This window comes from Oncorhynchus clarkii, chromosome 19 (assembly GCF_045791955.1).
Source record: "Oncorhynchus clarkii lewisi isolate Uvic-CL-2024 chromosome 19, UVic_Ocla_1.0, whole genome shotgun sequence".
NCBI lineage: Eukaryota > Metazoa > Chordata > Actinopteri > Salmoniformes > Salmonidae > Oncorhynchus > Oncorhynchus clarkii.
Window position 1 is genome coordinate 39,147,150 of NC_092165.1, and position 26,074 is coordinate 39,173,223.

The 26,074-nt window shown below is 46.9% G+C and overlaps 1 protein-coding gene across 14 annotated transcripts in view; it reads right to left on the reverse strand.

Moving 5' to 3' along the window:
- LOC139375161 (spectrin repeat containing, nuclear envelope 2b) overlaps nt 1–26,074 on the reverse strand; it is a 143,586-nt gene that overhangs the window by 107,580 nt on the left and 9,932 nt on the right. For 12 of the 14 annotated variants that reach the window (XM_071116696.1, XM_071116688.1, XM_071116699.1 and 9 more), the window contains exons 3-37: nt 20,010–20,071; nt 17,621–17,716; nt 17,220–17,297; nt 17,033–17,125; nt 16,674–16,876; nt 16,243–16,442; nt 15,778–15,878; nt 15,335–15,424; nt 13,719–13,832; nt 13,377–13,514; nt 12,971–13,135; nt 12,762–12,874; nt 12,502–12,670; nt 12,273–12,369; nt 11,896–12,095; nt 11,558–11,722; nt 11,088–11,225; nt 10,859–10,960; nt 10,466–10,642; nt 10,031–10,189; nt 6,931–9,930; nt 6,706–6,840; nt 5,456–5,652; nt 4,290–4,371; nt 4,092–4,204; nt 3,757–3,880; nt 3,347–3,661; nt 2,554–3,149; nt 2,293–2,451; nt 2,006–2,156; nt 1,705–1,863; nt 1,409–1,576; nt 1,161–1,262; nt 760–954; nt 315–522 (exon numbers count right to left, since the gene is read on the reverse strand). In XM_071116696.1, coding sequence (XP_070972797.1) covers nt 315–522; nt 760–954; nt 1,161–1,262; nt 1,409–1,576; nt 1,705–1,863; nt 2,006–2,156; nt 2,293–2,451; nt 2,554–3,149; nt 3,347–3,661; nt 3,757–3,880; nt 4,092–4,204; nt 4,290–4,371; nt 5,456–5,652; nt 6,706–6,840; nt 6,931–9,930; nt 10,031–10,189; nt 10,466–10,642; nt 10,859–10,960; nt 11,088–11,225; nt 11,558–11,722; nt 11,896–12,095; nt 12,273–12,369; nt 12,502–12,670; nt 12,762–12,874; nt 12,971–13,135; nt 13,377–13,514; nt 13,719–13,832; nt 15,335–15,424; nt 15,778–15,878; nt 16,243–16,442; nt 16,674–16,876; nt 17,033–17,125; nt 17,220–17,297; nt 17,621–17,716; nt 20,010–20,071 — 8,364 coding nt within the window. Of the gene's footprint in view, nt 1–314; nt 523–759; nt 955–1,160; nt 1,263–1,408; nt 1,577–1,704; nt 1,864–2,005; nt 2,157–2,292; nt 2,452–2,553; nt 3,150–3,346; nt 3,662–3,756; nt 3,881–4,091; nt 4,205–4,289; nt 4,372–5,455; nt 5,653–6,705; nt 6,841–6,930; nt 9,931–10,030; nt 10,190–10,465; nt 10,643–10,858; nt 10,961–11,087; nt 11,226–11,557; nt 11,723–11,895; nt 12,096–12,272; nt 12,370–12,501; nt 12,671–12,761; nt 12,875–12,970; nt 13,136–13,376; nt 13,515–13,718; nt 13,833–15,334; nt 15,425–15,777; nt 15,879–16,242; nt 16,443–16,673; nt 16,877–17,032; nt 17,126–17,219; nt 17,298–17,620; nt 17,717–20,009; nt 20,072–20,559; nt 20,864–26,074 lie in introns of those variants that run through there. The other 2 variants (XM_071116689.1, XM_071116700.1) reach the window with 2 other exon arrangements.

Here is a 26,074-nt window from a genome sequence, read left to right on the forward strand (position 1 = left end):
TGTAGAATTAGAAGATATTAGCTTTAAATCTGCAACAACAACCAAAACCTCTCTGCCCCATGACACAATGTGTAGAATGGCAAATTTGTTTGAAAACTGCAAAACTTCTCAGATGCCAAGAGGCGGCCCTTTTTAATGTCCTTTCCTCGGGCTCGAGACTTAGTTTGTCCAGCCATGCACTGCAGAAGTCATAGTGAAACTCCCTGATGAATTTGTTATCACAAAAGGGGTCGCCGTCCCCAAAGAAGTTTGAGAACCCCGGTCTTAAACTAAGTTTAAATGAAAGCAACAACCAATTAACAATAATTCCTTACTTTTGATGACCTTGATGAGGCCCTTTTCTCCCTCCTCCCGTTTCTGGTGGATCATGTATTTGGTGTGTGAGATGTTCTCTCTGAGCCTGGTGCAGTCTATAGACAGGGTCTGTAGCACCTGGGGGCTGGCCACACTGGACATGAGACCCACCTCCTTCAGCACGGAACCTGCCTGCTCCTCCTGGGCCTGTAGCTGCTCACACAGATCCTACACCATGACAGAAATCATGTTCAATATCAACACGGGGACCAGTCAGGTTATATTCTGGTCTATGTGGGTAGATATGTTTTGTCTGGATAGGAGTTTGTTTGTGTCATTCAAAATAGTCATCTGAACTACTCATATGAATGATACATTTCACATAGTATAAACAATGGCAGGTGAGTTTTGTCAGATGAGTTTAGTTTAATGAACGTTGTGCAGTACGAGGAGGATGTACAGTACCTGCATCTGGGCCTGGTCTCCTGGCATACTGAGCATGCCCAGAGAGGACTGGATGTTGTGCAGGGCAGACTGGCACTCTGTCATCTTCTCTGCCAGGTGTCTCTTTACAGCGATCAGCTCCTGGAAGACATCAGTGCTGTCGGAGAATAGCTCGTCCACCTGATCCATCTTCTTCCTCAGCTGGGTCTCCATCACCTGAGGTGAAAAGGGGGGGGGGGGGGGGGGGGGGTCACATGACATGGGGTGTGTTGGGGAGGGTGGGTCAGTTAAGTTGAAAATTATTGCCATTCTAGATGTCAATGCTAAATGTCACCCTTTCCAATAACATGTATCGTGTTTACAGTAAATACTATGAAATAGAGCTACCTGTATTCTGGAAATAGTTATGCTAGTTAACTCACCTGTAGCTCCAATGGGGCCTCTTGGGTTTGAAGAAGCTCCTGGATCTCAATGGACTTCTTGTGGAAACGCTCAATGTTCTCCTCATGGGCATGGATCTCATCCTGAGGAAAACAGCACAATGTCACTAAAACAGATAGACTGCTGTAGAAGACTAATGACTTCAAACAAGCATTACTGAACCAGACAAGTATTTAAGTGGTGATAATATAGGATGGTTGTTTGTGATAGGGATTGTCTTGTGTCTTACCCTCATGTTCAGGACCTCCTGTTCGTTCTGGAAGGGGTGGCTCTCTGCAAACAGGGCAAGTTTGGCCCCCGCCCAGCCGTCCACCTCTCCCCCTAACATCAGCTGCTTGTCCCACAGCTCCAGCCCCATGCGCAGGTTATCTAAGCAGGAGTCTGTCTTCTCTGTCACCTGGGTCACCCAAAAACACACAGTGTCAATCTGTGAAGTGTCACTGTGACGTGTGTGTGTGGGCATGCGTGTAATGTTTGGTGTGGTGTAGTTCAGTGTAATATAATGTATTGTTTTTTGCTCTTTACATCCAGCCACTGGTCCACCAGTCCATCAGCCTCGGCCTCAAATGGACTCTCATTACAGTCAGGGATCTTCTTCAGATGGGACTGCAGCTGTCTGCACACCCCCCTGATATCCTCCATGCCTGTCCCCAAGCCACTCAGATCCTGCTTTATACCATGGACCTGGGGAAACACATATTATAATATAACAGACTGTTAAGGCCGAAAATGAATCTAAGGTAGTGGCTGCCATCTAGTGCTATGTACTGTATATACAGGGGCAACTTCTCTCTGACAGAGGTGTATGTACAGTAAGTAGTGTTACCTTAGCTATAAGCCTCTGCAGGTTCTCCTTGCCCATGTAGGAGGCCTGCTCACTGATGGTCTGCTCCGCCTTCTGCATGGTGGTGCTTAAGTAACTGCGACAGCTCTGGAACATCTTTAGTAGTTCCAACAGGATGTTGCACTGTTCCTGTCTGCAAAGGGAGCAAAAATTGGGATATATGTAAATATTATTGAACATGTATGATTGTCAGTTTGCTTTATTCGCAGATCTGTATACTCTATCCCTCTAATAGTAGACACATTTATCCCTCTATTCTTCCTGCCCACCTGTCAGCCACAGCTCTCTGGGTGTCCTCCCACTGGGTCTTCAGCTCCTCCAGGGGATTGCCTTCTCCCTCCTGGCCCTGAGAGTGGGCCTCCCGGAGTCTCTGGAGCTCAGAGCGCTGGGAGTTCAGTTGGCCCTCCAGGTCAGACAGGACACGCAGCCTGAACAAATAAATAAAGAGGAAATATGGAATAAGTCTCTGACTTTAAAAAATTAATAATGACCACTCAAAGGTCCACCATCTCACAAACACAAACACAAACCTCTGCTGCACAGCAGGCATGGTTGGCTCCTTTAGTCCGTGCCTCTCTGCTGCCTCCTGCACCTTCCTCAGCTCCGCCAGCAAAGTCCTCCTCCTCAGGCCCAGGCCCCTCATCTCCTGCTCCCTCTGGACACTGTGCTGCTGGCTGACCAGACCGCCGTCAGCCTCCTCAAGCCGCAGCACCAAGGCAGACACCATGTCCAGGCAGGAGGCTGGGGCACCGTCCCGAGTCACAGACAGCCTGGCCCCCTGGAGTAGCAAGTCTAGCTGGGGGGCCTTGTCCCCCAGACTGTCCACACTCTGCCTGATCAGGGCCAGCTTGGAGCGGCAGTCCTGCAATACCCACGCATCGCTGCAGGGGGCACCCTGTACTCCAGAGATGTCGTGCTCTACGGTGCGCAGGGACATGAGGAAGCGGTCCAGGGCCCTGGCGGCCGCCTCGCTCTTACGGACTTGCTGTCTCAGCTTGTCTAGACTGGTTCTGTGGGTCTTGACCACACGGGTCAAAGGAGAGCGATCACTGGGATCCAGCTCACTGGAATCAGAGTCAAAACTAGACAGCTGGTCCAGCTCTCTCTGAATGCTCTCATCCAGGTCCTGTTGACAAAAGAGAGACTATAAAGATAATGTACTGAAAGTTGGAGTTTGTGATTATCATTGGGATATAGTATACATTACATTACAATTTATTTAATAAGGATCCAGTTATTATCTTTAAATTACACCAATCACTCAACTCAAATCCTAATATTAACTGGGTATTTCTTTCCTTAAAGGTAAGCCGAATTGTGTACCTTGATGTCCGTCAGGATGTTGGTGTTGGCCAGTGTAAATGCGTTGATGTCCTTGGGCTCTCTGATGAAGCAGTCGAGGCGTTCTGAGAAGTCAACAACGTGGTGCTCTGTGGAGTCTATCTGTCTCAGAGCTGCCCCCAGAGAGCTGCCTCTCCTATGCAGAGCTGACTGCTGGCCTCTCCACTGCTTCATCAGCTCAGCTTGGTCGTGCTCCACACTCACACCACCATCACCCCTCTCCCCACTGTACTGGGAGCTCTGAGAACACTGGTGGCCAAACTCAGGCCACAGAGACTCTGTGTCCTGGCACAATGTCTGGATGAAAGAAATATAATCACTCATAGAAAAAGACAAAAACCTTCCAACTAAAAGGCCCGTGGAACTAAGAGGTCAAGTAATATGCAGTGTACCTGTATCTCCTGTAGACGTGTGTGCAGGTCTTCGAGAGAGACTGAGTCAGCGGCCAGGTCTCTCTGGGAATTCTGCTCGATCTTGGCTAGTTGAGCCTGAACAGTCTTCTTAGTAATGTCATATCTGAGGGAGAAATTAGTCAGCATGATGAAGAAACTGATCAGTTGAGGTTTATTGTGATATTTCCAGTGCTGGTTAGTGCCATCAACATAGCCTAAGTTCCAGACTGTTTTGGAATTAAAAAAGAAATGATCATTGCCTTGTTTGGTAATTCAACAACAACAGAGTTGATTAAGGCAAGAATAGACTTACACTCACCAAGCCGCAAGCCTACCTTTCTAATGCCTCCTTTTTGGCAGGATCCTCTATGACTGCCTGCTTGTCAATCTCCTTCTCGTCAATCACCCTCTTCTCAACAACCACTGTCTTCACAACAACTTGTGAAACCTACAAAAGAGAAATGATCAGATACATTATTTCTTAAATCAGTGCATGTGTCTTTATCATAGGTACTATAGGTACCAGGTCCTACCTCAGTTGGGCCTGGAGGTTTGTCACTCTGCACTGTAGATTCCCTCTGTGGGGTCAGATCTTTCCCCAGGTCAAGAGGAATTCTATTGGAAATGTTTTGAAAAAACAATCCAGTCACGTATTGCAATTGCAATTGTCAGTCATACATTTTGAAGCTAATGTCTTGTTCACAGACCCGGCCCTGGTCGTTCTGCCACCCTAGGCAGACAAAACAAATTGCCGCCTTCCTCCCCTGCAAAACTAGAATAGTGTAGCCTACACTGTGTGGCCCGAATGGAATTTTATGAATGTCCATCCATGTGGTAGGCCTACCGTTTGTAAAACAAGCAGATACATTGGCTTTATTGGCCCTGATTACTGTGACTAATTATTTAGGCTATTTAAGCTCTGCATCAGCTACCCAACTCTATTTTCAAATAGAATCCATGTGTTTACACAGTGAGAAATGCAAAAGTAGTTTATTTTTAACTATGATGCATCTCGTAAAATGAACTTGAAATCACTAATCATAATGACAATTTAGCCCAGGGGTGAATCTCCCCGACAGTATTTGCGAGTAGTATGATTGTCTATTCTATATTGTCCATTTTATTTGAACCTGTCCTGTTTTAGGATATATTGTTTGTTAACATGTCCTATTCAAATCGAAAAGCATTTGTTATTTGATTGGGCGCTAGGTTAGGCTATTTGATCTGAGAAATGTCCATGATGTAAAAAGTGTGACATTGTCATAAATGTGTTCTCCAGCCTGTAGGCTACAGACAACGCCACAAACTCTTTCTACCATAGTCTATAAGCTAAATGATTTATGTTTTTGACGGAACGTTGGTTGAGCGCCACAGCAGTGCGTCTCTCCAACAACACCCTGCAGAGGAGTATGGGGCTTGGACAAGCTAAATATTTTCCGCCCATCGCCTTTGACAAAGTGGGCACTGCTTATCACGGGGTAGCATCAGTGCTCAACTAAATAGCCCATATGTCACTGGGTGAGAGAAATTGTCATTGTTTTTGGGCAGGATTATGTTAGGTGTTAGGTGTTATGTGTTGTTGGAGGTGCGTCTTGGTCAGTTTAGCTCTGAAAATGCTGCCCTCATCAATCTGCCGCCCCAGGCGGCCAACTAATCCTGTCTAATGGGCCTAATCCTGTCTCTCTCCTCTGTGTCTCACCCAGGTGTGTCGGGGGGTGGTGTATCCCTGTCCCCACTGAACTGACGCTGGATGGCGGCCAGTCTTTTCTCACACTCCCTGAGCTGAGCCTGGGCCAGACGGTGGGCATCCTCGGGGCTCAGGGTGTCACACAGCTCCTTCAGGGCCTCCAGGTGCTGCCCAGCCTGGGCTAGGCTGCCCTCTGCAGAGAAACACGCCTGGAGTGCAAGAGAGTCATCAGTCTACAGGTGTCTGATGTACTGCCACTGTCGACCCAACAGGTGTCAACAACCCACAGGTGTTTGAAAACAACCCACAACTCCCAGCAGAGTATCATTTTGGAAGTTATTGCCTACTACATAACTGTCTCTTGCATCTCCCGAGACCAGAATCCTAACTCAACAAAGGGGAGAGGAGAGCTACTCGTGGAACCAGAAAGTTGTAATTCAGTCAAATCGGGTTAAAAGTCAGCGCCTTCAAAATGTCAAATCAACCCATTAGTTATATGAAATTCTCTGATCTAGCATCAGGAAGCAGATATTGCTTAGTTACCATTTATAGAACTTCAATAGATGAATAGAGAGCAGAAGACCCCCCAAAAATGTGCATGCAGTTTTGACACCAGTTCTTTCATGCACCTGTCCACCAGAGCATGCAATGGGGTTAGTGTTAGGTTATAGTTATTTTACCTTCGCTCTGGATGCTAATTTTGAGTTAAAGTGCATCTCACACTGCAAGGCAGCTGTGTTAAAGTATTTTCTCTTAATTTCAAATCGTAAATGCTGCAAAAACGCCGCTGTCTCAGCTCTCACAGCCTAGAGGACAAAAACCAAAAGCATACACAAACTTAATCTGATGACATACAGCAGAATGCTTGTTAGGAATTTCATTGCTCATACGAATAACAAAACAGAGTGGAGTAAATTCAAAAATATTCAGAACAGATTTTCATCCAAGTGAATATCACACAGACATGCAGTGTGGAATTAATTCAATATAATTAGGGACAAGATGGTCATACACACAGAATGATATGCTTTTGCTATCTGCAAAACAAATTCATGCAGTCTCTACATCCTAAAATACACACACACACACACACAGACAGACAGACAGACAGACAGACAGACAGACAGACAGACAGACAGACACAGACACAGACACAGACACAGACACAGACACAGACACACACACACACACACACACACACACACACACACACACACACACACACACACACACACACACACACACACACACACACACCCTACCTCCCATTGGGTCCTGACAGACTGTGTGAAGAACTCCATATCTCTGAGCTGAGGCATGGTGCAGAAGGCCTCCATACCCTCTGCTGCCCTCAGGAACACTTTCAACAGCTCAGGGTCCAGGGTCCTCAGGGTCTCCTGGTTGAGGGAACACAAACACAATTAGACTGGGTAATAACGGAGCTTTAGAACAACTATAAACCAAAAAAAAGTATTCAAATTCCTTACCTCCTTAACTGAAACTTGTTCGATAGATATGTGTTTGTCTTTGAAGACATTAATGGCAGCCAGGATGTGCTCCTGCAGGCAGTGCTTGGCCTCCTCAAACTGGTTCCTGGCCAGGGCCTGAGCTTTGGCATAGGCCTCGGTGTAAGCTTGGGGTGGGGCCTGGGCCAGAGCTGGGGGTTTCATCTGGAGCTCTGGGGAATCTGGTGGTGACTGGGGAAGGAGATGAGGCTCGAAAAGGACCTGGGGCTGGGTCTTAGGCTGGAGCTGAAGCTTGACCTGGGGAAGAGGCTGGATATTGGGCTGGGGAGGTGGCTGGTGTTTGGTCTGGGGCTGGATACTGGGCTGGGGTGGTGGCTCTGGTTGGGGCTGGGGCATGGGCTGGATCATGGGCTGGGGCTGAGTCTGAGGCTTGGTCTGGGGCTGTGAGTGGGGTTGAGGCTGGATATGGGTCTGGGGCTTGGGCTCCATCTGGATCTGGGGCTCAGGCTGTGGCTGAGGGGGGGGTTGAGGCTGAAGCTTGGGCTGGATCTGGGGCTGAGAATGAGGTTGAGAGTGGGGCTGAGGCTGAAGTTTGAGCTGGGTCTGGATCTGGGACTGAGAATGAGTCTGAGAGAGGGGCTGAGGCTGCAAATGGGTTGCGGGTTGAATTTGGGTCTGGGGAGGTGGCTGAGGCTGGAAATATGGCTGGGGTTGAATTTGAGGCTGGGGATGGGGCTGGGCCCATAGCTGCTGTTGGAACTGGCCTTGCTGGGCCTTAACATTGGTAAGGTTGTAAGCTCTCACCTGAGGCTGCTGTTGAACATGGCTTTGGGGCTGTATTTGGGCTTGAGGTTGGCCATAAGGCTGGCCATAAAGATATGCCTGGGGGGCTTGCTCTGGCCTGATTGGGGCCCATTGCTGCTGTGGAGCTTGACCTAGTGGGCAAACCTGAGGAAGAGGGTGACGTTGGACCATGATGGGCTGAGGATAGGCTTGTGGCCGTGGTTCAGGTCTGACTGGGGTTACCTGGGGATGACCCTTTGGCTGAGGGTAAATTGGGCTGAAGGGTCTGACTGGGGCCCATTGTTGGGGTTGAGCCTGAGCAGGGGAATAAGGATGAGGATGAAGTTGGACCTGGGGGTGAGACTGAGCTTGAGGGTAAGGCTGGGCCTGGGGGTGAAGCTGAGCATGTAGGTGAAGCTGGGCCTGAGGTTGAGGCTGGACATGAGATTGAGGCTGGGCCTGGGGATGAGGTTGAGGATGAACTTGAAGGTGAGGCTGAGCCTGGGGATGCGACTGGACTTGAGGATGAGGATGGGCCTCGGGCTGGACTTGAGGATAAGGCTGAGCCTGGGGGTGAGGCTGGACATGAGGGTGAGGTTGTGCCTGGGGGTGAGGCTGGACATGAGGTTGAGGACGGGCCCGGGGTTGAGGCTGAACTTGAGGGTGAGGCTGAACTTGAGGGTGAGGCTGGGCCTGGAGTTGAGGCTGAACTTGAGGGTGAGGCTGAACTTGAGGGTGAGGCTGGGCCTGGAGTTGTGGGTGAGCCTGGGGGTGAGACTGGGCCTGTGGATGCAGGCCCAGCCGGTGCGTCTCAGTGAGTGTTTGTGGCAGCCTGACTGGGGCCCATGCTTGGGGATGTGGTTGGGCCTGAGCTTGAGACTGTGGATGCATCAGTTGATGAACCTGTGGCTGTGGTTTCTGGACCTGTGGCTGAGGTTTCTGGACCTGTGGCTGGGGTTTCTCTTGAGTCATCCGGGATTGAGACATGGCCTGCATCTGTGATTGTGAGTAGGTCACAGGTTGAGATTGAGTTATGGGCTGGGGTTCAGTGTGAGTCATGGTTTGGGATGGAGCATGGATAATAGTCTTGGGTTGCTGTTTGGCTTGGGCCGTTGGTTTAGGTTGAGTGTGGCTCTTGGTCTTTGCTTGGGGTTGGGTCAGAGATTGGGCAGGAGGCTGGCCATAAAGATATGCCTGGGGGACTTGCTGTGGCCCTGCTTGGGGTAGAGCCTGAGCACTAGACATGGCCTGTGATTGAGAAGGAAACATAGTCCTGGCTTGTGCCTGAGGCTGGGGCCTGGGTGTTCCTGCAGGCTGTGGAACTACCTGGACAGGGACTTGAGACATGATTGGTTTCTCTGGCTGTTGTTGAGCCTGTGTTTGATTAGAAGCCTGGGCAGGAGCTTGGGATGGAGCCTGGGCTGGAGCTTGGGATGGAGCCTGGGCTGAAGCCTGATCCTGATCCTTGACCTTCTTCTGGAGCCAGGGTCGGTTCTTCATGGCCTGAGGTTGCTTCTTCCAGCTCAGCATCTCTTCCTTGGTTAGAGGCTGCTTCTGTGTCTTTTCCGGTTGCTGAGATGGAGTCTGTTTCTGGGCTTGTGCTGATTGTTGGGCCTGTTTCTGGCTTTGAACCTGCTGCTGAGCAGATATTTGTTGTTGAGATAGAACCTGTTGTTGAAATAGTACTTGCTGAGAGAGTACTTGTTGCTGAGAGAGTACTTGTTGCTGAGAGAGTACTTGTTGCTGAGAGAGTACTTGTTGCTGAGTTGGACGCTGTTGTTGAGATGGTGGTTGCTGCACTAGTGGTTGTTTCTGGGTTAGGGGTGGAGAGTGTTTTTTGCTCTGGGCAGCAACCTGTGGCTCTGGAGGTGACTGTGCTCGGCCCTTTGACTGAGTCACAGCTTGTGCATAGGAATACAGGAGTGGAGGACTGGGACTTGCCTTCTTCTCTCTGTATTCCTGGACTATAATCTGTGGTATTGGTGGGTGTTGGGCCTGAGCTTGAGCTTGTGGTTGAGTAGGGGAAGGCTGGGACTGGGGCTGTGGTTTCACATCAAGCTGAGATGCTAATTGAGCAAAGGCCTGAGTTGCATGCCTGGCAAGAGAGAGTGATAGAGACTGTTCGGGTTGAGTCCCCTCTTCAGGCTGGATGAAGATCTTGGGTGGGGGCTGGTCTTCTGTGGGGCTTTGGCTTCTGTCTCTTCTGGCTCCCAGAGAGCTCAGCATCCCAACTGCCTCCTGTAATTAAATCAAAGATAGCTGTGTCAATCACAATTTCTCTCAAGGTCAATAAAGGAAAAAGGAAAGTGATAAGAGATGTGAGAGAGGGAATACTGGCCTGTGACTGAGCCACGGCAGCTCTGACTCTGTCCTGCATGGCGGAGACAAGGAGATACTGGAGGGGAGAGTTCTTCTGTCCTGTCATCACCATCACCTGCAGATCCTGCTCCTCAGTCACCACCTGACCCTCCAGCTGCAGCCCACGAGAGATTAGCACCTGGAGAGAACAGCAAACACTATGAGCACCACTAAATTACAAAAGTAAATGACAATATTCATAAACAAGGTAATACTCTGATCTTCACCCAGCACATAACTATCAATGCTTGTCTAGCCCCTGTGTTGAACATGCTTACATACCTTGTTACTACATTCCTAACCAGGCTAGCTAACTATTCGAGTAAAGCTACTGCTGTTTACCTTATTCCTTTGGCACTTATATGATGTTTTCCTTAGTCTAGTATGTTACTATTGGCCCCTGTCTAAGTCTTACCCTGGCGCGGGGGTCCTGGCACCGTGAAGCCCTGCGTTCTCCTGCCTTCAAGATCTGGTAGAGGTCCCGGGCCTCTGTCTCCCAGTGCAGGAGCTCTGCCAGGCGGCAGTCCAGACCAGACACACTGTGCTGCAGCTCCACACACACCTGCTCAGCCTCAACCAGCGTCTGCATCACCTACAGACACACACACACACACACATAGAAACAAACAGCGTACACATTCATTACCGCAAACAAAAATCTTACGTAATTTGGTCAGATGCTCGATTGTGTTTATGTAGTCTGTCCACGCGATATTAAGAACCCACAGACCAGAAACAGGACCGTAGGCATAAAACAAGGTTATTTTCATATTTAAAGTAAATATACGAAGGAAGTCATCATCCTCACCTCAGGTAAAGCCAGCTTCAGTTTCTGTAGAGTCTCAGCTGAGCATTCTGTGGAGGGGGAGAGGGCATCCATATCCACTTCCTTTATCTTCCTCATCATGAACTGAACAAGGTAAAAATAGACAGCACCATTAAAATGCATTGTGTTGTGGAAGAAAATGTATACCAAAGGATCAATTATAGTTAGAAAACTCTGAGACCATTGTAATAATGTTGTAATAACAGTGTACCTGTAGTTTCTTCGTGTAGGTCCTCAGGGGCCCAGACATGGCCTCTACAGGTTCCTTCAGGATCTGGGTGGCCTCTCTGAAGAGGGCCTGGAGGTCTTGGGGTCTGGCTGCAGCTCCGCTGGGCACAGCTACAACAGCCTTGGGGCAAAATAACAGCTTTTTTTGAACTGAACACAATTTTCACTGAAATTGAACTAGAGAGCATAACAACATTGCATTCTCACTTTGTAACACTACTCTTGCCTATGCTGCTCTGTACCATCACTCATTCATATATCCTTATGTACATATTCTTTATCCCCTTACACTGTGTACAAGACAGTAGTTTTGGAATTGTTAGTTAGATTACTTGTTATTACTGCATTGTCGGAACTAGAAGCACAAGCATTTCGCTACACTTGCATTAACATCTGCTAACCATGTGTATGTGACAAATAAAATTTGATTTGATTTGATTTGATTTGACTTACAAATTGTGTTATCTTGATAAAGTCCGCCCAATGCAGGTTGAGCTTGCAGAGGTCATCTGCCAGAGCTCGGCTGGTCATGGGGTCAGTCAGCTGGACCAGGAAGTTCCCTACCTCATTCAGATGGGCCTGGCGGGAACTCCACTCTGACATACTCTCAGATGTTACCTAAGCAACATACAAACACCTCATCATCATTATTGCAAAATAATAATTTTGAACACTTTGTTCTTTAGGAACACATGTGGGGAACTAATGGCAATAGGTTTGTTAAGAGCAGGCATGGTATACCCCTGCATTGTGGACAAGGTTGCAGATTAGTGGAGGGTTTCTGTCTGTACCTCTGGCCTCTGTGCGAGCGTGTGGGAGGCTGAGGCCTGCTCCAGCCAAGCCTGCAGGGAGCTGTAACAGTCACAGTAGGAGTCCCAGGCAGACAGCACACGGCCCATAGTGCTCTTCACCGTAGACACTCCCTCCAGAGCCACAGCACCCTCCTCCTCCAACTCCTTCACTTGGCACATTATGTATTTGGAGTCTGCAGCTGGGGGAACAGCCAGGAAAACCTCTCTTAGATCAACCAATCAATTAACCATCAATAAATCAATTTGTGAAGAACATTAGAAAGACTGGTACACACAGTTCTTTCTTTGGCGATGTATTTTGGACCAGAACGTATTGAATTAGAACACATTACCACACACACACGCAGTCTTCTTACCTAGGGCAGATTTGCTAGTATATTTGCTTGCAACAAGCTTCAATTTAAGGAGAGCCCCCTCCAGCAAGGATGGTAGGTCCTGTTTATCCACTAACTCCTGTGAGAAAACAAATGTAGAGATTAGTCAATGACTTCATATAGGCCGGCTATAACTTATACTATTGTGAATCCAGTTTGCCTCTTGTCTACAGAAAGTCGTCAAACTCTGTCATTAAACTGGATTACTCACATGCCAGTCCTGCAGCAGCACACGCACAGCCTCCTGGGATATGTAGGGTCTCTTCCAGACACGGAGCTTGCAGCTGATCTGGCCCAGCAGGTCCAGCACTGTGTGCCGATGCTCCTGGTACTCCAGTTTGATCCCATGGTACTTGGCAGTGACTCTTACACTGGTGAACCTGAGGAGGAGGTAGAGAGAGGTGGGTTGTTGGAGGCTCTCTCGGACATTCACGCTACAGTTATGGGAAAAACAGGTAGACAAGTGCACACCTTCTCTTCATCTCTTCCAGTTTGTCAGTAGGCACCAGGATGGCTCCATATTCATCCATATTCTGGAACTTCTGAAAGTTCTTAAGTTGTTGGGGCATCTCGTCCAGGGATGTCTATAAAAAATATAAATTTTGATTGAAAGGACTAATGTTACAGGTTGGTTAAGAGGCAATTAACTTTTTTTAGTGATGCAGATTGTGAGATATTACCTTGAGCAGATCCAGTTTCTCCCTGGCCTCCTCGGCGGCGCGGGCGTGGTCCTGGGGGTCCCCCTCCTCCTCAGCCAGCGCCCCCTCAGCCCTAAGCAGCCAGCGGCCCACCATGTCCAGGGAAGCAGGCAGACTAAGGTCCAGCTCTGTCTTATACTCACGCAGCTGGGCGGGAACAATCACATAGAAATGTAACCAAGCAAACACATGAAATAACATACTCAGACACACACACAAAACAATATATTTGTGTACACTGTAAAAGCATAAATAGATGATTACTGTGAAACCACATCAACACGGAATATCATGCTTTATCAGTACACCAAGATAATTAAATTATATTGCAGGACATCATGTGATTTGACTTAGTGCATAAGATAACCAGTGTGAGGAATGAGCAGACCTTCTCGGCGAGGGCGTCCCAAGCCCCCCTGAGGTTCCTCTGTTCCTCACTCAGCTGGGGGGTGCGCTTCATGGCTGTCAGGAGAGGCATCACGGGGCGACGCTGCTCGTTAAAGGACACCACAAAGGTTTGGAACACCTGGGAGACACACAAACACATAGACACACACACAGACCCATGCACGCAAACAGGAAAAGCTCTCAGATAGTGCTGTGAGGTTAACACTATTTAAGTATCAGACTTGAATAGAATGCAAATGTTTCCCCCTAAACCATATAAAAGATAGACAGTCCAACTTTTAATCCAACTAGCAGCATCCACATACTGTACAGTACTACATACATGGTATCTCTCTGCATAGCTCTCGCCTTCTGTGGAGTCCCAGCCTTCCAGTAACTCCTGATAGGCCTGCAACAGCCAGCAGGTCACTTCCTGGGTCTTCTGATTGGTTGTGGTCTTGAGTCACAGCAAAAAGACGAATGAGTTATCAGACAAATTATGAACCAAAATAAAGCACTAACCCTACCCATAACCTAACGTTAAACTTTCAAAACACCCTTTCCACTCTATGTAGCCTGAAGATTACATTTCAAAGAACCTCTTCACATGGGAAGTGAAGTATTAGTGGGTAAGGTGGAGTAAGGTGGAGCTCAACTCTAGTATGTAAAGTTCTCTCCCTCTCGCATGAGTTGATGATTTTAAGATGTATCTTCCTTTTAAGATGTGTCCAAATAAACAGCAGTCTGTGAAACAGGCAGGGGTGAAATGAAACAGCTGATTTTTGATCGTTGTTTAGACAGTTATGGGAGAGGGAAGCCTTGAGGAAAGCCTTGAGGGAAGCCTTGGGACCAGGCAGAGGAGAGGAGATGAACAGGGTTTACCGCAGCAGCAGCAGCTCTGGAGGGTTCAGGTTCTTGACAAGGAGCTGATCTCATAAGTAGGGGTTGGAGCAGGCGAGCCTGACCAGAGAATTGACAGATAGACAGTGAATGGGGACTAGGTACTTCAGGCTTCAGGGAAGATTCTAGATAACATGACAAACTCTAATGTTCTCTCTTCCAATTCTCTTATATCTCAGAAAAGGATCCTTCAAAACAAACCCCTATAAAAAGAAATAAGGCACATCATGGGGAATTGGGCTTCAAGGGATCTGAAAGTTCACCACATGGTCTCTCATGACTTCTGAACTATCCTATACATCCAGATCACTAGAACTATGCTGAACCTCCAACCTCAGGCCGTCCTGAAACACAGCAGGAAACATGAGCTGAACAGTGGGCCTGATCTGGCATGAGTCCGCTGAGACATGAAATGAGATACCCTGGTCTCAGTGGAAATAATTACTGCCACTCTGATTTTTAAGGTGGGGAACAGCAACACACCCTCCTGTAGCTCAGGGCTGGCAGCAACCGAACAGGGAAAACAGGGTGAACTGGTTGTAAAACAACCTAATTTTTCCTCTGACTTTAATCACTCTGACATTTAGAGGTAATCTTGGCTTTGAGTAATTAAATTGTTTTCTAAAGGAAGACCGTATTCTATACAGCTCTGTTGGTATGCCTGGAATAGGTGTCATGTGTTTGTTTGTACTGCAGGTATGTTGCCATTGTGGACAGCATTGTGTTTGATTTATATTTTATATTGAGTAATGTATAGGGTATTCGTTGTTGGTGGTAAAGTATAGCTGTACAGTTGCCCCTGGGGTACTACAAACCTGAGGCCACTGACATCACAAAAATGTAGTACAAGAGATATTACTTCTGTTTCAAAACATACTAGTTACTGAGAAAACTGTTTTTTAAGTCATTTTTAAACTTCAAACCAAAGTAGAACTCCGTAGCAGTGGGGGAGGTGCTGATTGGGAATTAATTTCAGATGTCTTACATGATGTAACATGTTTCACAGAAGTCTGAGAGGTGAAATAAACAGTGCTGTAGGCAAAGTGAGGGATAGGCTACCTGGCGCAGAGGGGAGGCAGCGATGGCAGGAGTGAAGTGAGTGGGCAGGTTGACAGGAGAGAGGCTTTTAGGAGGTGTCATATAGTACATCTGAATAGATACAACAGAGAGTGAAGAATGGAAAAGGTGAGGTAGAAGAAACAGAATTCAAGTGAGAAGAATTTAGATTATACTGAAGAGTCACAACAAGGAGCCACAGTACACAGTGAACCTGAGGAAAGCCAAAACAAAAGTGGAGCAGATAGGACGTGCTTCTACATCTGCATTGCTTGCTGTTTGGGGTTTTAGACTGTGTTTCTGTATAAGTACTTTGTGACATCTGCTGATGTAAAAAGGGCTTTATAAATACATTTGATTAGATTAGCTAGGAGCAGTGTGACCAAAAATAATTTCAAATAAAAGGCCATTAAAAGAGAGTGAGTAGATGACAGTGTGGTACAAACCTGCATGTCATCCTCTGTCACAGGCATGTCTCTGGAGTACTGGAGGAACTGGGACACGTAGGTCATGATGGACTTCTCATCTGGGTCTCTCACATCGACATCTACACCAAGAAAAGTTCCTTGAGAAATTCACACTTTTGGCCAAAGCAGCTGAGACAAACAGTATATATTTTGATGCACTAAAGTGGCTTTCCAAAGCCCTGTTCATACCTGGTGCATACAGGGAGGCACCAGCTAATCTGATCACAATGTGGACACAGTGGACGTATAAGAGACACATTTCAATACAATGTGTAGACTTGACAAACCTTGATACATGAAACATGAAACTCACATGTTAGCAAGGTAGTGTAAATGAGGCTTAAAAAGCACAACAACAGAGTACATATCTGATTTAACCAGGGAACTGAGCTAGACATCAGATGCCACCCCTCCCCCTAGGTTATGTGAACACCACCCACACACCATCGGGCTCCAGTAGTCTGGGGATGCGCAGCTCGCGCTCGGCAGTGCGGAAGGCCTCCTCCAGGTTCTGCCGATTAGTTCTGGTTCTGGCCTTGGACAGGTCCACCAGGTCAGGTCTCAGGGCATACAGGATGGACAAGAAGAGCACACCGCTCCGCCAACTGGCCTTGAAGTCCTTCACATTCAGAGTACAGCCAGCCCTATGGAGGGTGCCACATTATATAATAATGGCAATAATGGCAACAGACAGAACACCCTTTCATCAGTGGATGTCAATGTGTGTGATATTGTGGAGAGGCATTAGGTCTCATCAGGAACCAAAACAATAACATCTTGAGATTAATTTGGACAGTGAATATGAGAGGTGTGAGGGCTTAAACGGGAGGGTGAGGGCCTGAGGGCCGAGGGCCTAAACAGGGAAGGGGGCTCACTTGTGGCACTGTTCCCTGACCCAGAGCAGCAGAGCTTTCTTGGCAGAGACGCGGAAACGCTGGTGTAGGGGGGAGCCCCTGGGGGGCACGGGGCTGTTGCTAGTAGAGCGGGCCGACAGGGTGGAGCGAGAGTCCAGGCTGGCCAGTGACTCCAGAGAGGACTGACGGGAGCTGAACGACAGGCTGCTGGCCAGCTCCTCAATCTGCAGGGAGAGAAGTTTATTAAAGTAGCCCAGCCGGGAACCATAGACAAAAACTACAACAACAATGTATTACCGTGGACATGTAGCTCCCGCATACATTTTCTCATAAAAGCAAGTATCTAAGAGTGATTACAGCTGATTCTGACTGAGACTCACATGATACTGCATAATGATTGTCCAGATCAAGCCTAGGATGATGGATGGTTTGCCGTCGATGATGTCGGGAATGTTAATGTTGACCAGTTTGATCTGTGTGAGGAGGGCAGCTTAACATTATCAGCGGTTCAACACAAATGGCTTTGCAACTCACATGAGCTTGGAACCAAAGCACGAAAACTCTTACCGATTTCTTCTTCAAGAAGGACAGGGCTGTTTCAATGTTGCTCCTGTGCTGAAAGATGCCTCTGCCTCTCTCCCGACTCTACAATAGACAACAACAGACATCAGAACCATAGACAATGGCAAAGGGCACAAGAGATGACAGAGGGCCATAGATACCTACAATGAAATGAGGGAGAGGAGAGGAAAATAGAAAATAAGTTATTGTGAGGAAAGGGTTGATGCTAATGTACAGGGTTAAGAGAAAATAAAAAATACAGTCCCAGAAAAAGAGGGGGAGACACTACAGCAGGTGCTCCTTGTCTATTTAGGACTAGCCTTCTAAGAGTTCACTTGAGATGAACTTGTAATGTATCTACGGTAGAGTGTGTTAAGAGTTAATCTGTGACAGAGATAGAGACTTACCATCCGCTGGCCACTCATCACCTCCAGCAGGTCCAGCAGCTTGGACCCGTCCCGGAAATCATTGAACAGGTCCAACACCATGCACGGGGGAATCCTCTGAGACAAGACCACAGAACAGCTGCTGTTAGTCTCTTTCATAAGGCATAGTGACTAATACTAAACAACCCACAGCGGTATGTGGGTCCATGTCAACCCACAGCGGTATGTGGATCCATGTCAACCCACAGCGGTATGTGGGTCCATGTCAACCCACAGCGGTATGTGAGTCCATGTCAACCCACAGTGGTATGTGGGTCCATGTCAACCCACAGCAGTATGTGGGTCCATGTCAACCCACAGCTTAGGCTCCACAACTCTGACTCAGCCCAGTGTTTGTTCTAGGTCCCAAGAAACAAAGAGATCTTCTGTTGAATCTGACAATTAATCTTAATGGTTGTGCAGTCGTCTCAAATAAAACTGTGAAGGACCTCGGCGTTACTCTGGACCCTGATCTCTCTTTTGACAAACATATCAAGACTGTTTCAAGGACAGCTTTTTTCCATCTCCGTAACATTGCAAAAATCTGAAACTTTCTGTCCAAAAATGATGCAGAAAAATTAATCCATGCTTTTGTTACTTCTAAGTTACACTACTGCAATGCTCTACTTTCCGGCTACCCAGATAAAGCACTAAATAAACTTCAGTTAGTGCTAAATACGGCTGCTAGATTCCTGACTAGAACCAAAAAATGTATCATATTACTCCAGTGCTAGCCTCCCTACACTGGCTTCCTGTCAAGGTAAGGGCTGATTTCAAGGTTTTACTGCTAACCTACAAAGCATTACATGGGCTTGCTCCTACCTATCTCTCTGATTTGGTCCTGCCGTACATACCTACACGTACGCTACGGTCACAAGACGCAGGCCTCCTAATTGTCCCTAGAATTTCTAAGCAAACAGCTGGAGGCAGGGCTTTCTCCTATAGAGCTCCATTTTTATGGAATGGTCTGCCTACCCATGTGAGAGACGCAAACTCGGTCTCAACCTTTAAGTCTTTACTGAAGACTCATCTCTTCAGTGGGTCATATGATTGAGTGTAGTCTGGCCCAGGAGTGTGAAGGTGAACGGAAAGGCTCTGGAGCAACGAACTGCCCTTGCTGTCTCTGCCTGGCCGGTTCCCCTCTTTCCACTGGGATTCTCTGCCTCTAACCCTATTACAGGGGCTGAGTCACTGGCTTACTGGTGCTTTCATGCCGTCCCTAGTAGGGGTGCGTCACTGGAGTGGGTTGAGTCACTGATGTGATCTTCCTGTCTGGGTTGGCGCCCCCCCTTGGGTTGTGCCGTGGCGGAGATCTTTGTGGGCTATACGCGGCCTTGTCTCAGGATGGTAAGTTGGTGGTTGAAGATATCCCTCTAGTGGTGTGGGGGCTGTGCTTTGGCAAAGTGGGTGGGGTTATATCCTTCCTGTTTGGCCCTGTCCGGGAGTATCATCGGATGGGACCACAGTATCTCCTGACCCCTCCTGTCTCAGCCTCCAGTATTTATACTGCAGTAGTTTATGTGTCGGGGGGCTAGGGTCAGTTTGTTATATCTGGAGTACTTCTCCTGTCTTATCCGGTGTCCTGTGTGAATTGAAGTATTCTCTCTTTCTTTCTCTCTCTCGGAGGACCTGAGCCCTAGGACCATGCCTCAGGACTACCTGGCATGATGACTCCTTGCTGTCCCCAGTCCACCTGGCCGTGCTGCTGCTCCAGTTTCAACTGTTCTGCCTGCGGCTATAGAATCTTGACCTGTTCACCGGAGTGCTACCTGTCCCAGACCTATTATTTGACCATGCTGGTCATTTATGAACATTTGAACATCTTGACCATGTTCTGTTATAATCTCCACCCAGCACAGCCAGAAGAGGACCCACCCCTCATAGCCTGGTTCCTCTCTAGGTTTCTTCCTAGGTTTTGGCCTTTCTAGGGAGTTTTTCCTAGCCAACGTGCTTCAACACCTGCATTGCTTGCTGTTTGGGGTTTTAGGCTGGGTTTCTGTACAGCACTTTGAGATATCAGCTGATGTACGAAGGGCTATATAAATACATTTGATTTGATTTTGAGTGCTGGCCAGACTCCACGGGGTGGGAGGGCTGGGGGGGACTTCTGTTGCTGTCTGTCTGTGTGTGCTCTCTAAACCACGCTCCAAGGGGCTATATTTACATGATTCCACCCTGCCCCTCCCCTGACGCATGCACAACTGACCTCTACCATGAGCAGGAGATCAACACAACCCTTCTCTCCAGGTGGATGAGTGAGTGAGTGAGTGAGTGAGTGAGTGAGTGAGTGAGTGAGTGAGTGAGTGAGTGAGTGAGTGTGAGTGAGTGAGGCGTGCTAGTGGAAGACATACAGTATTGCAGACAGTGTTACCTTTGAGAGCTGAGCATTGATCCAGTTGGTGAATGTTCTCTTCTGAATTTGCTCTTGCTCCACTATGAAAGGGAGAGGCAAAAGAAATATGACAATATTGTATCATATTTGACATAAATAAACACCCAAGAGTACATATGTGATGCATTCAAATCCTGAAATATAGCAGCAATACGTTTTCTTTAATATACAAGCCTTCAGTAAGGCTCAAGGTGCTGCCAGAGGGTTCCTAGCTTTTTAATTGCGCCACAATCATGGTCACATGTCTAACATGCTGCTGAACACATCCAATAACTTCCCTCTTACCCATTTAAAGTTATATCGGCCAGGTAGCCTAGTGATTAGAGTGTCGGGCTAGTAACCCAAAGGTTGCAAGATCAAATCCCCAAGCTGACAAGGTAAACAATCTGCTGTTCTGCCCCTGAACAAGGCAGTTAACCCACTGTTTCTAGGCCGTCATTGAAAATAAGAATTTGTTCTTAACTGACTTGCCTAGTTAAATAAAGTTAAAAATATAAACTTCCAGCTTTACTGGCAGAGGCCCACTCACCATTATATATCTCTACAAAGTCCATCAGGTCCATGACTGAGTGAAGCATCCCAACATTAGTCAACTATCCCCAGCTTCTCACAAACACCTCAAACATAGTATATTCCACTTCCTCTGTAACAGATCTTCTATACCTTCAACTGTCTTCAAAATAGGTCCTTGATATCAGAATGGTGATGTGTTCATCTGATACTTGCTCTTTCTAGCCCACTTGATGTAGGCCCTCTGTACTATTGTGCACCACTAACTACTCCATGGTAAGCCCCTATCCAAGTCATCCCAGTCTTTTCTACTGAGCTCTGTGATAAAAGGACAGAGACTGATAGACCCATTAAGCTGTTTTACAGAATGCCAGTCTTGGCTCCAGTCGGTGTCTAATGTTAATTATAAGGACCTGCTCCAAGTGTGTGACTCAGGTCTATTCCTGTTTCTGGAAGGATGTGGACTGTGGTGTGAGGGGATGACAGAGGCTCGCCTCATAGGAGACTGTTACTGATTACTGCCGAGGTGTGGTGGTCTCTCAGGTGCTTATAGCTGCCAAAGCATCACCCAAGTGGGTGCTACACATTCAGTGGTGGATTTTCCAGCCTACCTACAGAGGAGGAGTACGCCTAGCTGTGAACTTCAGAGACAGGTCATTGATGAAAAGCTCCGGGCCTGCCTGTCTGACTGATGTTTCTCCCTCCCTGGCCGTACCATCGAAGTCACTTCCAATCAAACTATTCATTTTCTGAATTGCAACATCCGCATCGAGCTAAAGGCTAGAGCTGCCGCTTTCAAGGAGCGGGAGACTAATCCAGATGCTTGTAAGAAATCAGGCTATGCCCTCAGACGAACCATCAAACAAGCAAAGCGTCAATACAGGATTAAGATTGAATCCTATTACACCGGCTCTGACGCTCGTCGGATGTGGCAGGGCTTGAAAACAATGATGGACTACAAAGGGAAACCCAGACGCGAGCTGCCCAGTGACGCGAGCCTACCAGACGAGTTAAATGCCTTTTATGCTCGCTTCGATGCAAGCAACACTGAAGCATGCATGAGAGCACCAGCTGTTCTGGATGACTGTGTGATAACGCTCTCGGTAGCCGATGTGAACAAAACCTTTAAACAGGTCAAAATTCACAAAGCCGCTGGGCCAGACGGATTACCAGGACGTGTACTCAAAGCATGCGTGGACCAACTGTCAAGTGTCTTCACTGACATTTTCAACCTCTCCCTGACCTAGTCTGTAATACCTACATGTTTCAAGCAGACAACCATAGTCCCTGTGCCCAAGGAAGTGAAGGGAACCTGCCTAAATGATTACCGCCTTGTGGCACTCATTTCGGTAGCCATAAAGTGCTTTGAAAGGCTGGTCATGGCTCACATCAACAGCATCCTCCCGGACACCCTAGACCCACTCCAATTCACATACCTCCCCAACAGATCCACAGATGACGCAATCGCACTCCTCACCTCGACAAAATCAACTCCTATGTGAGAATGCTGTTCATTGACTACAGCTCAGCGTTCAATACCATAGTGCCCACGAAGCTCATCACTAAGCTAAGGACTCTGGGACTAAACACCTCCCTCTGCAACTGGATCCTCGACTTCCTGATGGGCCTCCCCCAGGTGGTAAGAGTAGGCAACAACATGTCCGCCATGCTAACCCTTAACACTGGGGCCCCTTAGAGGTGTGTACTTAGTCCCCTCCTGTATTCCCTGTTCACCCACGACTGGATGGCCAAACACGACTCCAACACCATCATTAAGTTTGCTGATGACACAACAGTGGTAGGCCTGATCACAGACAACGATGAGACCTATAGGGAGGAGGTCAGAGAACTGGAGTGGTGCCAGGACAACAACCTCTCCCTCAATGTGAGCAAAACGAAGGAGCTGATCATGGATTACAGGAAAAGGCGGGCCGAACAGGTCCCCATTAACATTGACGGGGCTGTAGTGGAGCGGGTCAAGAGTTTCAAGTTCCTTAGTGTCCACATCACCAACGAACTATCATGGTCCAAACATACCAAGACAGTTGTGAAGAGGGCACGACAGAACCTTTTTCCCCTCAGGAGACTGACAAGATTTGGCATGGGCCCCCAGATCCTCAAAAGGTTCTACAGCAGCACCATCGAGAGCATCCTGACCGGTTGCATCACCGCCTGGCGCTACAGAGGATAGTGCGAACAGCCCAGTACATCACTGGGGCCAAGCTTCCTGCAATCCAGGACCTAAATAGGCCTAAATAATAGGCAGTGTCAGAGGAAAGCCCAGAAAATTGTCAGAGACTCCAGACTGTTTTCTCTGCTACCGCACGGCAAGCGGTACCAGAGTGCCAAGTCTAGGACCAAAAGGCTCCTCAACAGCTTCTACCCCCAAGCCATTAGACCACTGAACAATTCAGAAAAATCACCACTGGACAATTTACATTAACACTCCCCCACTCCCCGTACACTGCTGCTACTCGCTGTTTGTTTGTTACCTATGCATAGTCACTTCGCCCCCACCTACATGTACAGATTACCTCAACAAGCCTGTACCCCTGCACACTGACTCGGTACCGGTGCCCCCTCTATATAGCCTCGTTATTGTTATTCTTATTGTGTTACTTTTTATTATTACTTTTTATTTTAGTCTACTCTGTAAATATTTTCTTCTTCTTGAACTGTACTGTTGGTTAAGGGCTTGTAAGTAAGCATTTCATAGTAAAGTCTACACTTGTTGTATTCGGCGCATGTGACAAATAAAGTTTGATTTGACTTGATCATCATTTACATTTGACATTTTAGTCACTTAGCAGATGCTATTATTCAGAATGACTTACACAAGAAATTAGGGTTAAGTGCCTTGCCCAAGGGCACATCGGCAGATTTTTCCCCCACCAAGCCAGCTCAGGGATTCGAACCAGCAACCTTTCGGTTACTGGCCCAAAGCTATTAACTGCTAGGCTACCTGCTGTGGAAGACCATCTCCCATCAATTGCTAGCTCCCTGAAATAATTTTGGTTTGTTTTTTAAAGCGACTTTATATTCTGTACGAAAAGCACTATAACAAATAAATATATTATTATTACAAGAAAAATAGACATGGTCGATTTTAAACTTTCAAACATATTCTAACAGTTGCAAACATAGGTGGATGCCTTCCATATGAGCATTCAACAAACATCTGTGAAACAAATCTTTCATGATAAATGCTGAGAAGTTCAACATTGGCGTGTCAAGAAGAAGAAATCCGAGAGTTGGCACACACTTGCTGGTTTGCCAATCAGTTTTAAAAAACAACTTTCCAAATGACTGAAATCACAGCCTTTTTGAGCAATGTTGTTTTCAACCTGCTCAACATAGACACACAATTAAGGTACAGTAGCTGGGGTGTATTCATTAACTGCATACCGTTGCGAAACGTTTTGCAACAGAAACTGTTTACCGTTTACTCTCGTAACCAAACAGAAGCAAACAGAGCAAATGGAACCAGGCAGAGTTTCTCTGTCCAGTGTCTGTGTTCTTTTGCCCATCTTAATATTTTCTTTTTATTGGCCAGTCTGAGATATGGCTTTTTCTTTTCAACTCTGCCTAGAAGGCCAGCATCCCGTAGTCTTCACTGTTGACGTTGAGACTGGTGTTTTGCGGGTACTATTTATTGAAGCTGCCAGTTGAGGACTTGTGAGGCGTCTGTTTCTCAAACTAGACACTAATGTACTTGTCCACTTGTTCAGTTGCGCCCCGTGGCCTCCCACTCCTCTTTAAATTCTGGTTAGAGCCAGTTTGCGCTGTTCTGTGAAGGGAGGAGTACACAGCGTTGTACGAGATCTTCAGTTTCTTTGCAATTTCTCACATGGAATAGCCTTCATTTCTCAGAACAAGAATAGATTGACGAGTTTCAGAAGAAAGTTCTTTGTATCTGGCCATTTTGAGCCTGTAATTGAACCCACAAATGCTGATGCTCCAGATACTCAACTAAAGAAGGCCAGTTTTATTGATTATTTAATCAGAACATCGTTTTCAGCTGTGCTAACATAATTGCAAGAGGGTTTTCTAATGATCAATTAGCCTTTTAAAATGATAAACTTGGATTAGCTAACACAACGTGCCATTGGAACACAGGAGTGATGGTTGCTGATAATGGGCCTCTGTACAGCTATGTAGATATTCCATAAAAAAGTAACCTGTTTCCAGCAACAATGGTCATTTACAACATTAACAATGTCTACACTGTATTCCTGATCAATTTGATGGTATTTTATTGGACAAAAAAAATGCTTTTCTTTCAAAACAAGGATATTTCTAAGTCACCCCAAACTTTTGCATGGTAGTGGATGTTCTGAAGAAAACTGTAATTGGGCAGTCATAAAGGAATTGATATTTGACACACAATCACAACAAAGTGAGAAAGAGACCTGATCTGGCCTGAGAACCAGTCTCATCTGACAAGGTCAGGTATTTGGTCAAATGAACAGCTGACAAAGCATTATGTTGAAGTATGACAGTTGTAACAAGTAGACTAATATATTCTGTTTTCCAATACATGATATTCTCTTTGCTCAAGAAAAGTTCAACCCCCAGAAATCACAGATTTTAGAAATGTAACAGCCATACAAACTAATGTCAATGTACTCACTCATGATGTGAACAGCAGTGCTGCATCAGACAAGAAAAAAATTGAAAATTGAACAAAGAAGCTAAACCTCTTCTTTCTGCAGCTGTATAAGCATGGTTTGCATACACAATATACCATCCTTTGTCTGAGATGTGAGGTATTCTACAAGAGCAACGACAAGCAGCTATGGGATCCAATGGGAAATGTATCATTGGAATGCGAAGTTCGTTGGTGAGTGGATTCTGTATAACCACCAATCACCCTGCCAGCCTGCTGTGCTGCGCCTCCTGGGGAGGCAGGTGAATGGTATCACCTCAGCTCCACCCATCCAAAAAGTTAAGGCGTGGTGGATTTGGTCCTGCCTGCCCAAACAAAACCCGGTTCTCAAGTCGTCCTCCAAGTGCCATCACAAAAGAGAAGAGTCCATCAAAGAGGGGTGCTGCATTACCTGCTTTAGATCATTAATGATTTTATCTATCTGATGATACAACGTCCATTATGTGTATCTCTAGATATCCCTGGACATGGGACAGTCTGTGATGAAAGCTGTTGTTGCCTACAGTCTGAGAGTGGGAGAGCTTAGCAAACAGTGGAGAACCTCTTCTAACTCAACTAGTCGCTCACATTCAAAGGAGGGGAAGTGCTTCCCGTTCTACTGCTACTGTACATACAGTACATGTATGTATAACAAAACGTGAAGAGATTTAAGAGTCAGATCCCATCACACTGCAGCCGTATGTAAATAGTGTTCATCCATCAGGACTCTCCTTGTCCCTCAAAGTTCCACGAGGAGAGGAAACGGAAAACATTAGTCTGCATATTTTCCCAGCTTGGATTTCTACTTTCTAGGAAATGTCCTGTGTAATCCTGTTCTTGCTAATCTAGGTCTAGGAATTGACCACGGCCTAACGAGAAATGTGTGAGA